Source organism: Fringilla coelebs, assembly GCF_963513975.1.
Source record: "Fringilla coelebs genome assembly, chromosome: 6".
In the NCBI taxonomy this organism is placed as follows: domain Eukaryota; kingdom Metazoa; phylum Chordata; class Aves; order Passeriformes; family Fringillidae; genus Fringilla; species Fringilla coelebs.
The window spans coordinates 2,751,083-2,766,346 of record NC_140034.1 but is presented as its reverse complement, the minus strand read 5'-3'; the positions used below and the strand labels follow the sequence as shown (position 1 = coordinate 2,766,346).

The 15,264-nt window shown below is 46.8% G+C and overlaps 1 protein-coding gene across 1 annotated transcript; it reads right to left on the bottom strand.

The window, feature by feature from the left end:
- Positions 1 to 2,411: 2,411 nt before the first annotated feature.
- Positions 2,412 to 12,870, bottom strand: PSMC6 (proteasome 26S subunit, ATPase 6). The gene is made up of 14 exons (XM_084207614.1): positions 12,750 to 12,870; positions 11,879 to 11,958; positions 11,656 to 11,695; positions 11,263 to 11,315; positions 9,349 to 9,416; positions 8,852 to 8,966; positions 8,243 to 8,330; positions 7,317 to 7,378; positions 7,116 to 7,239; positions 6,928 to 6,989; positions 5,859 to 5,979; positions 5,692 to 5,772; positions 3,452 to 3,523; positions 2,412 to 2,911 (listed from the first exon to the last, which is right to left on the bottom strand). The coding sequence occupies exons 1-14, from the start codon at positions 12,832 to 12,834 to the stop codon at positions 2,793 to 2,795; spliced, it is 1,170 nt and encodes a 389-aa protein (XP_084063740.1). The 5' UTR covers positions 12,835 to 12,870; the 3' UTR covers positions 2,412 to 2,792.
- Between the last annotated feature and the right edge of the window lie 2,394 nt (positions 12,871 to 15,264).

The window sequence follows — 15,264 nt, the reverse complement described above, 5'->3', positions numbered from 1 at the left end:
TCTTCCTCCGCCCCCTCCTCTTCCTCCTCCTCCTCCTCCCAGCCTCCCGCCCGCCCCCGGGCCCCGCTCCCCCAGCCCCCGCCCCGCTCCGCCCTCAGCGCTCTGCCCTCCCCTCACGGGCAGCTGCCGTCGCCGTTCGTTTAATGAACCTCCTCACAAGCGCTAAATTCGGGGTAATTCACCCCAAAGTTTCAGTAATGGGCGCTCCGCCTGTTAGCTGTGACCAGAGCCCGGCTCGGAGCGCCTCGCGGCACGGCGCGGCCATTGACGCTCCCTGTCGCCGTCCCCTGACATTGCTGAGGGCTCCTTCTCCTCAGACGCCCGCTTCCATCTTGGCTCCATCGCCCATGGGAATGACACTGCTGCCTCACATTGTAGCCGGCAACGCCGGGAGGGTCATCTCTGCACGGCCCAGGGAGGTTTGGAGGCCCCGACCCTGGAGGTGTCCGGGAAACGCCTCAGTGGCCTCGGTGCTCTGGGCTGGGGATGAGCTGGGGATCAGTCACAGATGGGACTCGTGATCCCAGTGCTCTTTTCCCACCTCAATGACTCCGGAATCTCTAGTCTGCTCCTCTTCGTGTAAATGATGTCCTCAGAAACCTCAGTGTTGGGGCAAGAACCTGTTTTTCTGCTTTTTGAGGTCCCATGCTCTGAGAACTCCAGGAGAGCTGGAGAGGGACTTGGGACAAGAGAAGGGGGGACAGGAGACAGGGAATGGCTCCCAGTGCCAGAGGGCAGGGATAGGTGGGAGATTGGGATCCGGGAATTCCTGATGTGAGGGTGGGCAGGCCCTGGCACAGGGTACCCAGAGAAGCTGTGGATGCCCCTGGATCCCTGGAAGTGTCCCAGGCCAGGATGGACAGGCTTGGAGCCACCTGGGATAGAGGAAGGTGTCCCTGCCATGGCAGGGGGTGGAATGGGATGGTCCTTAAGCTTCCTTCCAAACCAAACGATTTTATGATTCTGAGATTTCACTTTAAACTGCAGTTTTTCATTCCTTTGCTTTTCAGTGAACCAAAATTCTACACTGGTGTCAGTGAATTTCTGAGGGAAGCTTAGTCAAAGTAAGCAAACTCAGTGGGTTGGTAGTTTAAATAAAATTGGAAGTGTCCGTTTGGAAATACTAGCACCAGAATTTTAGAGTCTCAATTTTTATTTCTAGTGCACCTTTCTGCTGTTTTAATAAATAAAACTTTGAGAAATCTTCAACAATCACCTTTCAGCAGCCATTCCCTCAGCCAGAGGCTCAGCTTGCTGTTTACATCACTGTTCTGCTCAGAAATGGACTTTGATTTCATGTTCTCATTGTTCCAGGCACAGGGGCTGTACGAGCTGCACTCAAAGGGTTGTTAAAACTAAACCTGAGATTTGCATCTTTACACTCCTGACACAGCCATGACAAGGAAAAAGGTCTGTAACAGTCATATAAACAGGGAAATATTGTTGCCTGTCCTGTTTTAACAGTTCTACACCTTACACCATCTGTTTGATCTGTGATGGGAAAGGAAATAAAACTTCAGCTGTTAAAATTGCCAGGGAGATGCTGTATGTTTCCTGGGAAGTCAAGAGCTAATCTAATGTACTTGTCTGTCAGCTGAGCAGGCCCAGAGTAATCCAATTAGGATAATTAGAAGTAGCCAGAAGTGCAATTTAGTGCATTGCTGCTCCAATCCAACATTCAGGTGAGCTGCACAGTGCAGTGGGTCTGTGTGCACCCCTCAGGGTGGAACTACTCAGAAAATAAAAATAAAGCAGATGCCCTTAAAACCACCACCACCTTGTTTACTTATTGCAATAAATAAACCCCAGCTCAGGTAAATCCTATTTCCAGAATTCAGCAGCAATTGAGTGAGCCCAGGTGGGCAAAGAGGCCAAGGGCACCTGGCTTGTACCAGGCACGGTGTGGCCACAGGAGCAGGGCAGTGCCTGTCCCCTGTGCTGGCACTGCTGAGGCACCTCCTGCCCTGGGGACAGCTCTGGGCCCCTCATGACAAGAAACACTGAGGGGCTGGAGAGTGTCCAGGGAAGGAGCTGGAAAACTCCTGAGGGAGCTGGGAAGGGGCTGAGCCTGGAGCAAAGGAGGCTCAGGGGGCCCTTGTGGCTCTGCACAGCTCCTGCCAGGAGGGGACAGCCAGGGGGGTCGGGCTGTGCTCCAGGGAACAGGGACAGGAGCAGAGGGAACAGCCTCAGGCTGGGCCAGGGGAGGTTTAGATTGGATATTAAGGAAAATTCCTTCATGGAAAGGGTTTTTGTCCAGACCCCACCAGTTCCTTCTCTCTCCGAGGGTTAGGCTGCCTCTGGTATAGCAGGCACAGGACTCCAATCCTTACACCAGAGAAAAGTTGCTCCTCCAACTCAGAAGACACAAAATTCACCTCTCTGTGAGAGCTACACACAAAATCCACCAGGATAAACAGATTTGAACAGGTTTTATTCATAAACTGTTTGGGGAAAGGAGATTTACTGATATACAAAAAGTCAAGAAATGAACTGACTTTCTTCTGTTTGTGAATCCCTTCAGGCACGTTTATAAATTCCCACCATAATTGCTAAGAGAACAACACATCTCCACACATTTTTACTGAGCCTGGGCTGTAATGAACATTGCATTTCAGAATTGTACAGAAAACACACTCCTGTAGCCAACTTGCAACTAGCATTCCCAAAATTACTAGCTACATGCTACACAAACACCTTACAATGATAATCAAGAGGTACATTATTTCTCTCCTTTTTTTTTATGCATTAACCCAGTAGGATGTGTACAATCAATCACAAATTCTATGGTTAATTTACACAGGTTTGTAGTCAAGCTTGGACTCCAGCTTCTTGGAATCAGCCACTTTCCTGACAGCTTTCATGAAATCTTCCTGAACTACGAAGTCATGATCAGCACGGATCGCAAACATCCCTGGGGGGAGGATTTAACAGGGTGAAGAGACACAACATGAAGTTTCACTCAAATTCAAATAAAAACTGATCCAGGTTACACTATCTACATGACCTTCCCCTGTCCTGGATGTTGGGAAGAGGAGGGAATTCACCTTTCTGAACTAAGGGAGTGCTAAAGAGAAAACTTGTTTAAACTCTGAGTGTGCATTGACTGTGTTACTCAGCCTGCCCATGCAGGCAAACCCCAAGTGCACAAATTTTCATGTCAAAAAAGCATAAAATAGCATCATCAACTCTGCAGGCACATGGGTACCAAGAGCCCTGAATTCTCTCCAAAAAGGAGAAAAATGGGTTCAGTCCCTTTTCTGGAATGTATCTGGTTCTAACGAGACACTGGGACACATCAAGATCGGCCAACAAGTGGCTGGCTCAGATCAGCTCAAGTGAAATGTTCCAGCAGAACATTTCTGAGCTCCGAGGCTTAATCCCCAGAGGAACAGCTCCAAGATTCAGCATTATCCAAGATTTAGCACATCCAAATGAAGAGTTAAGGAATTACCTGCTTCAGTACAGACGTTTCTCAAGTCTGCTCCGTTGAAGCCATCTGAAAGCTTCACGATTGCTTCATAATCTGTTCATAAAACACCAGCACTCGTTAGGAATAAATCACCCTTCCCCTTAGGGATGCCAATAAAATACACATCCAGCTACCAAACTTGGATTTCAGTGCAAACAGAGCTGCCCACTGGGCTGATAAATTAACTGGAATCAGCAGCTGTATCAGCCCTTCCATTAAAACAAGAATGTGTGGCAGCCAAAAGCTCACGTTATACAATTAAATCCCAAAGTTACCAACTTGTGGTTAGAAGAATCAACATGAAGTGCAAAAGCTCCATCAAGGCAATGTTCTTATCATTTAAATGCTGTAAAAGCCCAGAAAACTTTTCTCCAAGTGGTCATAACTCAGTCCCTTTCCACGTCCAACACTCCATCTACTACAGGCACTTAGCGTCTTAATATATTAAGCCTGATGTTTTATGCACATATATTTGCTAAAAGAGTGGCCATGGTTGTAATTCAATTTCTAAACCACTGTTGAGCCTCCAACAAGTTCTGATTTTTGCAAGGCTGCTTATTAAAATTATTAACTCCCTGGAAAACTTTTCAGTTTTCCTTCTGTAAAAAATTCAAAACATTTGAATTGAATGTTTTTATCTCAAGAATCCAAAAGCTCCTAAAGATGATTAGTTCTTCAGCTGTACTTTAATTCCATATAGTACAATGTCATATTAAAAATTATTTTCATAATTTGAAAGTTAAAAAATGTAAGTGAGGGGAATGAACAAGGCTGAACAGTGCAAGGTTTGTGAGTTTAGGGTTTTCAGCAGACAGCAGGACTGAAGGAGAATCTCACGCTGGAACCTGAGCAAATCCTTATCTTTGCATTTTAATCCAATTTCCACCTCACCCCGCTGCTAAGTTCAGGCCTTCCTTTTGCAGTATCAAAGCTGAGCATCACAGTCTTTCCACATCACATGCAGGAATTTAGCAAGGACCTGACACCTCAGTTTGCTGAACAGCAAAAGGAATGATCCCACCTGCTCCACTGCAGTGCCAAAGACACGAGATCAGATGAAGGAGAATTCCAGAATCCCACAATGGTTTGGGTTGGAAGAGACCTTCGAGACCATCTCCTTCCAACCCCTGCCATGGCCAGGGGCAGCTTTCCCTTTCTCCAAGCCTCATCCAACCTGGCCTTGGAACACTTCCAGGGATGCAGGGGCAGCCACAGCTTCTCTGGAAAACTGAGCCAGAGCCTCACTGTCCTCACAGGAAAGAGTTTCCTCCCACTACCCCATCTCTCCCTGCCCTCTGGCAGTGGGAAGCTATTCCCCCTCGTGCTGTCACTCCATGCCTTGTCAGAAGTTTCTCTCCAAGAACTTTACCTCAGGCTCATGATTTGCTTTGGAGCTCCTTCTCTCCATAGCCTGCAGCCACGTGCAGGTTTAAGCCAGCACTGCTGCTAAGAAAAGCAGTGCCCAGCCCTGGCCCTCCCCCAGCTCCCTCCTGCTGTCCCTGAGCTGAGCTGCAGCTGTTGATGCAGCCAGATGGTGACTGGGATCAGCTCCAGGGGCTGCAGGAATTGCTGCTGTCAGCACAGAGGGGGTGGGGGTGGCACGGGGCCCTGGGGCACTGCTGCACTCCCAGGCAGCCAGCGCTGCTTTAAAGGCAAAGCCCAGCCCCAGCCTCCCCCGGGAAAGCTGGAGGAGTCACTGTGAAAGCAGGACTCTGGGCAGCTCAGAGTAACACAGACCTTAAATAAAACCTCCCCATTTTATCCTGTTATTCTCCCTTTACAATCCTGAGAGAATGATCCACATCACTACCAGACAACAATCTTGCTTATGCCATCTCCAAACTCCAAGGTTTCTCCCTGAGTTTTAAAGATCATTGCTTTCAGACTCCTTCATTAGCAATCTTTCTTTCATTGAGGGGTAAATGAAAACACTCTTTACTTGCACTAAGCCATTCCATTAGAAACAGGAAACTGCCTGATGAGAACCTTGTTGCTTTTCCAGTTTCCAGCTGGGCTCAAGGGTTTATATTCAGTTTTCCTTTTCAAAGACTTAACAACAGTTTAATCAGGATGCATTTAAAAATAAAACAAGTGGAATTCCAAGAGGGGAAGTTGTGTGGGCAGTATAAAGGTGGGAATACAGTCAGAATCACTGTAACAACTCACCCTCTTCCCATCCCTACAAACAGCAGCAGGAATGACATCCAGGAACTTCTACTTACCTATCTCACCGTGTTTAGTGATAGGACCTGCATGAATCTTCAAAATATCTAATCTGGCTTGTTCATTTGGTAGATCGATATCTAGAAAGAATCAGAGCTTCAATCAAAGCAGAAACCCACAATTCCCAGGGATTACATCCTCCTCCCAGCCACTGGCAGAAACTCACGGATTTTTCTATCCAGCCTTCCGGGCCGCAGCAGGGCAGGATCCAGGGTGTCAGGTCTGTTGGTAGCCATGATCATTTTAACTCTGTGCAGAGTGTCAAATCCATCCATCTGATTCAACAACTAACAGAGAACAGAACTTTGGTTTTAGACAACCCCCAATCTTCCCAGTCTGATTTGTTTTCCTGCCTAAGTATTCTTCACCAAGATGAAAAGCTCTGAAGTAAAAAAAAAAATCCTACAAGGCCTTGAGCTCCCTGAATATTCCATCCCAAGCAATGAAGAGCTTTGCCCACAGAAAAGGACATTGAGCAAAGCTGAGCTCAAACGTGAAACACTTGACTAAAACAATGAGGCAAAGAAAATACTGCAAGGACTAAAGGAGCCAATGGCTGCCTGACACATTTGGATTGTAGTGCACCAAGGCCAGGACTTTCCAATTAGACTTGAAGAACAGCTTCTGGAATACTAATCCACACACAGGAAGGCATTTCATTGTGAACACTCAAAGCGCTTGCTCTTTGATCACAGTGATTTAATTCTCTATGGAAGGCAGACACATTCTTTTGAATCAGGCAAACTGTTTGCAAACACAGGCTAAGGAAGGTTCCCATTAGCTTCAGAATTTCTAATTGTCACCAGTGGTTTTAATATTCTCTTCACACAACCCAGTTTATCAAAGCAATGAATAGAGAAACAAAGAAATACAAGTGCTCCTCCTAGCTTTGAAAATCCAACTGCAACAGCCCAAAAATATTATAGACTGTCTTTGGGACTAAAAGAGACAGAAAGGGGTGTTCTGCAAACCTTCAAAGATGCAGGGAGCAGCAGTAAGCAAAAGAAAATATGCCAAATCATTTCAGCAATTTAAAATATTCAATTAGTCTCCACATTGAACTCATGGCTGAGTTACCAGGATGTGCAGCTGCCTTATGTAAAAGCAGCACTTAGTTCACTTCTAGTTTATTAACCCAGAAAAGGTTCTGCAAAGCCAGATCCCAGGTAACAACTCATACCTGTGCTATTATTTGGTGTGGCTGTGCAGGTCACAGTCAGGAACTGGACACTCACCTCCATCAGAGTCCTCTGAATTTCTCTATCAGCTGATGTGCCTTCGGAAAAGCGGCGCCCACCTGCAGCACACCAAACCCATCAGTTCTGCTACTTGATTTTTGCCTTTTAAACGGGGGGAATTAGCTTTACAGCTGACTCCAGCCTTAAAAGGAGAGCCCAGCCACCGCCCAGGCCAGGAGCCTTACCAATAGCATCGATCTCATCCATGAAAATGATGCAGGGCTGGTGATCTCTGGCATAATTGAACATCTCTCGGATCAGCCGAGCGCTCTCGCCGATGTATTTGTCCACTATGGAACTGGACACCACCTTGGGAAGGACACAGGAGGATTAGGAGGATGAGGAGCAAACAGACCCCATGGGTGTGGGGCAGTGCCATTACACACCTTGAGGAAGTTGCAATCCAGCTGGCTGGCAACTGCTCTGGCCAAAAGGGTTTTTCCTGTGCCTGGATAGACAAGAGATTGAAGCTGTTTAATTACTGGCTCAACACTGCCTGCCAGTGACACTTAGGAAAGAGAAAGGGAAAAAAGGGAAAGGGAAAAAAAGAAAGGGAAAGGAAGAGAGAAAAGGGAAAGGAAGAGAGAAAAGGGAAAGGAAGAGAGAAAAGGGAAAGGAAGAGAGAAAAGGGAAAGGAAGAGAGAAAAGGGAAAGGAAGAGAGAAAAGGGAAAGGAAGAGAGAAAAGGGAAAGGAAGAGAGAAAAGGGAAAGGAAAAGCAAAAAGGGAAAGGAAAAGCAAAAAGGGAAAGGAAAAGCAAAAAGGGAAAGGAAAAGCAAAAAGGGAAAGGGAAAGCAAAAAGGGAAAGGGAAAGCAAAAAGGGAAAGGAAAAGCAAAAAGGGAAAGGAAAAGCAAAAAGGGAAAGGAAAAGCAAAAAGGGAAAGGAAAAGCAAAAAGGGAAAGGAAAAGCAAAAAGGGAAAGGAAAAGCAAAAAGGGAAAGGAAAAGCAAAAAGGGAAAGGAAAAGCAAAAAGGGAAAGGAAAAGCAAAAAGGGAAAGGAAAAGCAAAAAGGGAAAGGAAAAGGAAAAAAAAGTAAAAAGGGGAAAGAAAAAAGGGAAAGGAAAATCCAAAGATGAGGAGAGAGAAGAGAGGAGGAGAGAGAGGAGAGAGAGAGGAGAAGAGAGAGGAGAGGAGAGCGGAGAGGAAAGGAAAAAAGAACAAAAGAGAAAGGAAAAAGAGAAGAAAGAAAATAGAAAAATGAAAAAGAAAAAAGGAAAGGAAAAAATAAAAAGGGAAAGAAGGAGAAACAAAGAAGGCTCTTGCCACAGCCTGAAAACAACAACCAAACACTTGTTGCCCTTTGCTGAGACTCACCAGGGGGGCCATAAAGCAGGCAGCCTTTTGGAGGGATAATTCCCACACGCTGGAATAATTCTGGGTTTGTCAGTGGCAGTTCAATGACCTGTGAAGGGACAGAGAGCAACCTGAGCCTCTGAGTTTTAAAACAGTTAATGATGCACATGCCAGCCCGTTTTTCACCTAGCTGCATTATTTATTGGCAGCATTTTTGTGAGAGAAACAGTTTAAAAAGAAAATGTGAGATATCCTATGGATTAATCCACTCCCTTGCCTTGGCTCTGCAATTGCTGCTTCCTCTCAATGCTCTTTGCTCAAATCACATCCCTACTGTCCTAACTCCATTCCCCAGAGCAATCCTGGTAGTTTTTGAGCAAAGTTCCAGTCTGCTTTGCTGCCCTGCCACTTGAACTTCAAGGTACTCCCACAGCCTAAAGGGTCCTGGATCCTTTAAACACTCCTCTCTAAAGGATCATCTTCATTTTAATCCCAGCCCAAGCACTTCAAATGAAACATGAAAAGCACTGATCTGAGAGGATCCTTGAACAGCCCCAAGGTGGTTTTGCCCTGCAAAGCTTCACTGAGAGCATGGATCGGGATCTGATGGGGGTTTGAGGCACTGGGTACCTCCCGTAACTCTCGGATTTGTTCCGACAGGCCTCCGATCTCAGAGTAGGAAACATCTCCTGGGTCCTCATGAGACATGTTATAAACCAGTGGATCCACTTCCCGGGGCAGGTATCTGGAAAACAAGAGTTAAGAGGAGATATTTGTATGGTGTAGACACTTTTATAGCTTCATAAATTCATTCCCATAAATTGTACAGCAATATGAAGATTATTTCTTATCTTCCCATCTCATGTGCTGAAGAAACAGAAAAAAACCCAAACCTAGCAAACTTTTTTAAGTTTTAAAACACAGCTTAAAACATGGCTGAAAATACTGTAATTATTTTTCTAAAGAACAACCAATTCTTTTTAAATCATGTAAAACAGACACACAAGTCTTCCCTCAAAATAACTGTCCTTACTTAAGCATTGCTTTGCAGAAAATGTTTACAAAACATTGCAGAAGTGATTATTCAAGCCTTTGTGTAATGTTTGACAAGAAGAGCAGAATCCTACCTCATAATAGTCAGAGTGGTCATGTCCAGAGCAACTCTTGTCCCTGGCTTCAGCTTACTCTTGTCAAGCTAGTCCCAAAAAAAAGAATTCTGTTAGAACCCCACTCCAATAAAATCCCTGATTTTAGCCAAAATGTTCACTGCAGTTGGCACTCTTTGCTCCATCACACACAAGAAAAAACAAGGCTACGGAGTGACACACCAAGCAGCCATTAACTTACCTCCACCTCTTTTAAAACAAAGACTGTTTTCTAGTCCATCATTAATTTTTAATTTTACTGCTGTCAATCTGACTGCATCAATGGGATCTAATCCTGCCCTCTGCTCCACACAGGAACAGCAGTTTCAGAATAACTAAACAACCCTCACAAAAAGTTCAACATTTTCCTGTGCCATTACTTCCCCTCTTTGAAGTCAGCTGCTCAATTATTATCTTTCACCTTGGATGCCTCCTCTCCTGTCTCAGCAGTTTTTGTCTGCTTATTCCATTTTTATGGGATTTTTAAACACATTCCAGTAAAACCTACAAAATTTTGCTGGAATTAAAAGAGGATTTTGACAATCCTTTTCCAGGACTGCTGGAAGTTTCCCATTGTCCCTGCTGGGGGATTTACAAGGTCCCTTGCCATGTGGGTCTTTGACCCTCTGCAAGGATTTAGGATCAAGCTGACCCCTCTCTCTTACTGGAGTCACTACCAAGGCCTCTTTCCAGCTTCCTCATCCAAAGAACTTTATAACACCTTGGAATTCTCTCAGATTCAACTCTGCCCAACAGACTGACGTTATTTTGCAGTGAGAAGAAAACAAAGAGAAACCACTTGACCTTCTTAGCTACTGCACTTGAGATAGGGAAGTGATTTTGCTCCCACTTAAAACAGCTTTGCTCTCCTCCCTCCTGAGGAGCAGCAGCTCAGCCAGGAGGGCTTTGATCAAAAACTCGTCCTTCTAGTCCAGGAGAAATTGTTTGTCTTTGATATTTTGACATTTTGAAAACATTAGGGGTTTTTGTTCTAGTTTTGTTGGGGGTTTTTTTGAGCCTCTGGTAGCAAATCAAGGATCTTTTAAGATAAAAGAGTGTTTTTAGTGGAAAATAAACTCCAAAGTGCTGGTTCATCCAAGGACAACCTATCCCTTAGGATTCAGCTCTGTTTCAACACAGAACATCAAGATTACCTCATATGCCCCAGACTGGAATTAAGTTTACTTATGTCCCAAAATTCTGCAATGAACATCAGTTTCTCTCCAGAAAGAGGAAAAAAAATAAAAATATGGATAAAGATAATGGCTTTAGATAGACAGAGAGCCAGTTTAGAAGGGATATTGGGAAGGAATTCCTGATGTGAGGGTGGGCAGGCCCTGGCACAGGGTGCCCAGAGCAGCTGTGGCTGCCCCTGGATCCCTGGCAATGTCCAAGGCCAGGCTGGAGAGGGCTTGGAGCAGCCTGGGACAGTGGAAGGTGTCCCTGCCCATGGCAAGGGTTGGAATGACATGATCTTTAAGGTCCCTTCCAACCCAAACCATTCCATGATTATGATACAGAGTGAAATAACATTAAATCTAAAACTCAGCATCACGACAGCAACAGTCACAGCACAGCAACTGTGAAATTACACAACCAGTTTTCATAATCATTAATTTTCAGACAGTCTAAAACCAGGCAGAAGGACAGAGTTTTGACTCAATAAATATCATAAAACACATGCAAGGCCCTGGGAATGCTGTGGATTATTTTGTCTCCACCAGGAAGTTACACTGCTACCACTACAAAGGGAGAGGGGAGCAGGTACCAGTGTAAAATAGTGGTGTGCACATTAAAGAAGAAAAAACCACTCCACTAATGACCCAGTGGATGAGAAACAATGCTAATATTCCACAGAAAGCAAATTTTAAATGAATATTCACAGAGTTCAATTACCTGACGGCGACAGCCAACCACATATCTTGGTCCATTTGTAGCCTTCACAATGACTGGAGAGAGAAAATTGGAGAAAAAACCCAAATTTACTCAATTTATCCTCTGAGCCATGATTCTGAATTAACCAGAATGCTTTTTGCCAATAATCTGATCACCAACACTTTAATTCTTTACTTCTCCATAATTTTAACAAGATTTAAAATTTAAAATTTTATTATTTTGTGGCTGCCCCATCCCTGGAAGTGTTCCATGCCAGGCTGGACAGGGCTTGGAGCAGCCTGAGATACTGGAAGGTTGGGATGAGATGCCCTTTAAGGTCTCTTCCAACCCAAACCATCCCATGGCTCCATGATTCTCACAATCTCAGAGAATATAAGAATTCAGTGTACTCACACTTCTCCTCTGTCAGCTGTTTAAGAACCTCACCAACAATCTGTAAAAGAGTAAACCCAGCATCAGCCTCAAGGGAAATTAACATTGCAGGACTCAGACACCCTGTAACCATCCCTAAGCCATCAGTTCCTGCTTGTTTTACCTGCACTATTCCCACTTTCCTGATGCTAAAAATGGATGCAAAGGTTACTTCAACAGCCAACACCTCGTTTCTCTCACATACCTGCCCAACGCTCTGCAAGGCCTTGAGATCATTTTCTGACTTCTCATACTGCTTGGTGAGTTCTTTCAGCTGTTCCCTTACTACAAGAGGAAAGAAACACAGGATTTTGGTGTTCAACCCCACAAGAGCACAGGACCAGAGTCTTTTCCAGCAGCAAAGCTGCAGGGAGAGTGAGACTGGGAAACCAATAAGGACCCTTGAGCTAATGGGGTGAAGGGAAAGGAGCTGGGAAGGGTCTGGAGCACCAGGAGAGGCTGAGGAAGCTGGGAAGGGGCTGGAGAATCCCTGAAGGAGCTGGGAAGGGGCAGAGCCTGGAGCAAAGGAGGCTCAGGGGGGACCTGGTGGCTCTGCACAGCTCCTGCCAGGAGGGGACAGCCGGGGGGGTCAGGCTGTGCTCCAGGGAACAGGGACAGGACAAAGAGAAACAGCCACAAGCTGCACCAGGGTAAGTTCAAATTGGATATTAGGGGAAATTTCTTCACGGAAAGGGTTGTCAGCCACTGGGGAAAAGCTACCAAGAAAGATGGTGGAGTCTGCATCCCTGGAGGTGCCCAAGGAAGGACTGGACACGGCACTCAATGCTCTGGTCCACTGACAAGGTGGTGACAGCCACAGGCTGGTGTCGCTGATCCCAGAGATCTTTCCAAACCTAAATGACTCCGTGATTCCGTGGCCCTCCGCAGCTCTCCCAAGGGGACCGGGACCCAGCGGCGGCGCTGGCAGCGCCCAGCCCCGTCCGCCCCCGGGGCCCGGCCAGGCCCATGACGAAGCGCGGGCAGCGCCGCGGCCGCCGCGCTCCCCCTCGGGGCCCCGTGGGGCGCTCAAGACGCCCACCCGCCATCCCCTCACGGCCCGCCGTGCCCGCGCTCACACTCCTTGAGGCGGCCGTCGATCTCCTTGTGCTCCAGCAGCTTCTTGCGGTAATCCTGCAGCGCCTTGTCCCTGGGGTCCGCCATGATGAGCAGCCGCAGCTCATAGGGAATGCCGGGAAGGGCCATGGCGGCGGCGCCGGCCCTCAGCGCCGCGCAGCGCCCCCTGCCGCCGCGGAGGACTGCGGCTATCGCGACAGGCGGCTGCTGTCGTGAGGGGCCGCGAACGTCGGCTGCGATGGGCACGGGCTGTGCCAGCGCTCAGAGCGTGGGTTGAAGGGCGGCCGCGGAGTGTGGGTAGAGGCGGAGGGACGAGGAGGTGCGGGGAGACCTCATGGAGCTCCAGGAGTCACGGAACGGTTTGGGTTGGAAGGGTCCCTAAAGGTCATCCCATTTCCTACTGTGGGCAGATTATGGGACGTTCCTGGTAAAAACGAGAGCAGGCTCCCAGTACTAAAGTGATTTCAGTTTTATTATAAAAAAGAAAGGCCTAAAGCAAGGGCGCCCGCAGGCAGAGCAGGAGCGATCCCATCGAGGATGGAGCAGCGCCGGCGCTGGGGCTGCTCAGCGGCGATGGCCCCGATGTCCCAGCACTGACTCAGTGGGTCAGAATTCCCTCTTTATCCTGTTTTTTGTCCCTTTGGATTGGTTTCTTTTTGGATCCTTCATTTGCATGAAGGTTTAAGGTGCTCGATTGTCCATTACAGTTCTGCCCAGGTTGGCTCATGCTGCACTTCACTGAGGTGTATTTATGGTACACTGAGCACCAGATTTCTCATAACTACCCTTTTAACCTCTTTTACAGTATAATAACCAAACTAACAGTACATGCTTAACCATTTATCAACCATTTTACAACACTTTCTAAACTATTTTTAACAAGTCCCAATGCAGACCAACAGCTGCTGTGGTCTGGAAAATCCCAGAGCCTCACTGGGGGCATCAGAGCAGGACAGGGCAGGCAGAGGTCAGGGTGAGAGCAAGGAGGGATGAGCAAGAGCTGAGCTCTGCAGAGAATAAAGTCACCAACAAAGTGACCAATGTCAGCACTGCCAGCTGGGAATGAGGGCTGAGGAGACAAAAAGGCACTTTTGTCCATCTGGGCAAGAAAATGGAGCTGGCTGTAAGTCCAAGAAAAGCTGTCTCCTGTCACAGAACCATGGAATGGTTTGGGTTGGGAGGGACCTTAAAGATCATGTCATTCCAACCCTTGCCATGGCAGGGACACCTTCCACTGTCCCAGGCTGCTCCAAGCCCTGTCCAGCCTGGCCTTGGGCACTGCCAGGGATCCAGGGGCAGCCACAGCTGTTCTGGGCACCCTGTGCCAGGGCCTGCCCACCCTCCCAGCCAGGAATTCCTTCCTAAAATCCCATCCATCCCTACCCTCTGGCAGTGGGAAGCCAAGAAAAACTTTGGGGTTTTGTTCCCATTCCCATGGCTCTGCAAGGGCCCTGAGTCACAGAGCAGCTGCTCCCCCAAATCCTGCCTTACCCCTGGAGCTCATCCCAAATGCTGTGCCAGGGAAGGTTGGTGCCATGGAAGGGCTTTTGGCTGCTGTCACTGCCAGGGAGGGATCAGACACCTTCTCCTCATGCTCTGCCTCAGAGTGGAGCTGCTCTGGGTGAAACCTGGAAGGTTTGGTGTCCTAGAATCTCAGATTGGGCTGGAAAGGACTTTAGATCCCATCTCATCCCACCCCCTGCCATGGCAGGGATATCTTCCACCATCCCAGGCTGCTCCAAGCCCTGTCCAGCCTGGCCTTGGGCACTGCCAGGACGGGGCAGCCCACAAAATAAAAAGTTCTTGTAATTTAAATCTGCTTAATGATTTTGAGGAGCAAAGAATTAAAGTATTGGTGATCAGATTATTGGCAGAAAACCACACTGGATAATTCTGAACCACAACTCAGAGAGTGAATGAAGTAAATTTGTTTTTTTCCCTAATTTTCTCTCTCCAGTCATGGTGAAGGCAAAAAATGAACTGTGGTACAAACATACCAAATGGTTGGCTGTCACTGTCAGGTAATTAATATGTGTGAATATTCATTAAAGTTGGCTTTGGTCTGGATTATTAGCATTGCTTTTCATCCTTAGTGGGGTGAAGTGTTTTTTCTTCTGTAATGTGCACATCCCTGTTTTACATTAGCACCTGCTCCTCTCTCCCTTTGTAGCTGGTAGTGCTGGAACTTTTTGGTGGAGACAAAACAACCCACAACACACTGGGGACCTTGCACGTGTTTTAATATTTTTGATAATAAAAATTTTGATTTGATCTTCATCTGTCAACCCCTTAGGGCTGGGGGGCTGCACCCCAAATCCCCCCTTTCAGAGTGGGGCCAGGGGCACTGCCAGCCTCATGTCCCTCCAGTGGCACTGTGTGACTGAAAAATGACCAGGTAATATTGGCTTTTGCATTTATGTATTCCATTTTGCAAGTTGTAAGTGTTTATAAGGAAATTATTGTCATTATTAAATTAATTTATTATTATTAAAATAAAAAATTATTATTATAATTGGT

Excerpts from the sequence above, each read along its gene's own strand:
- PSMC6 (XM_084207614.1), bottom strand. The coding sequence starts at position 12,834 with ATGGCGGACCCCAGGGACAAGGCGCTGCAGGATTACCGCAAGAAGCTG. Across the intron at positions 11,316-11,655 it reads ACAGCTGACAGAGGAGAAGT|TCATTGTGAAGGCTACAAAT; the intron begins GTGAGTACACTG and ends TTCTCTCTCCAG. Across the intron at positions 5,773-5,858 it reads AAGGCTGGATAGAAAAATCC|ATATCGATCTACCAAATGAA; the intron begins GTGAGTTTCTGC and ends GATTCTTTCTAG.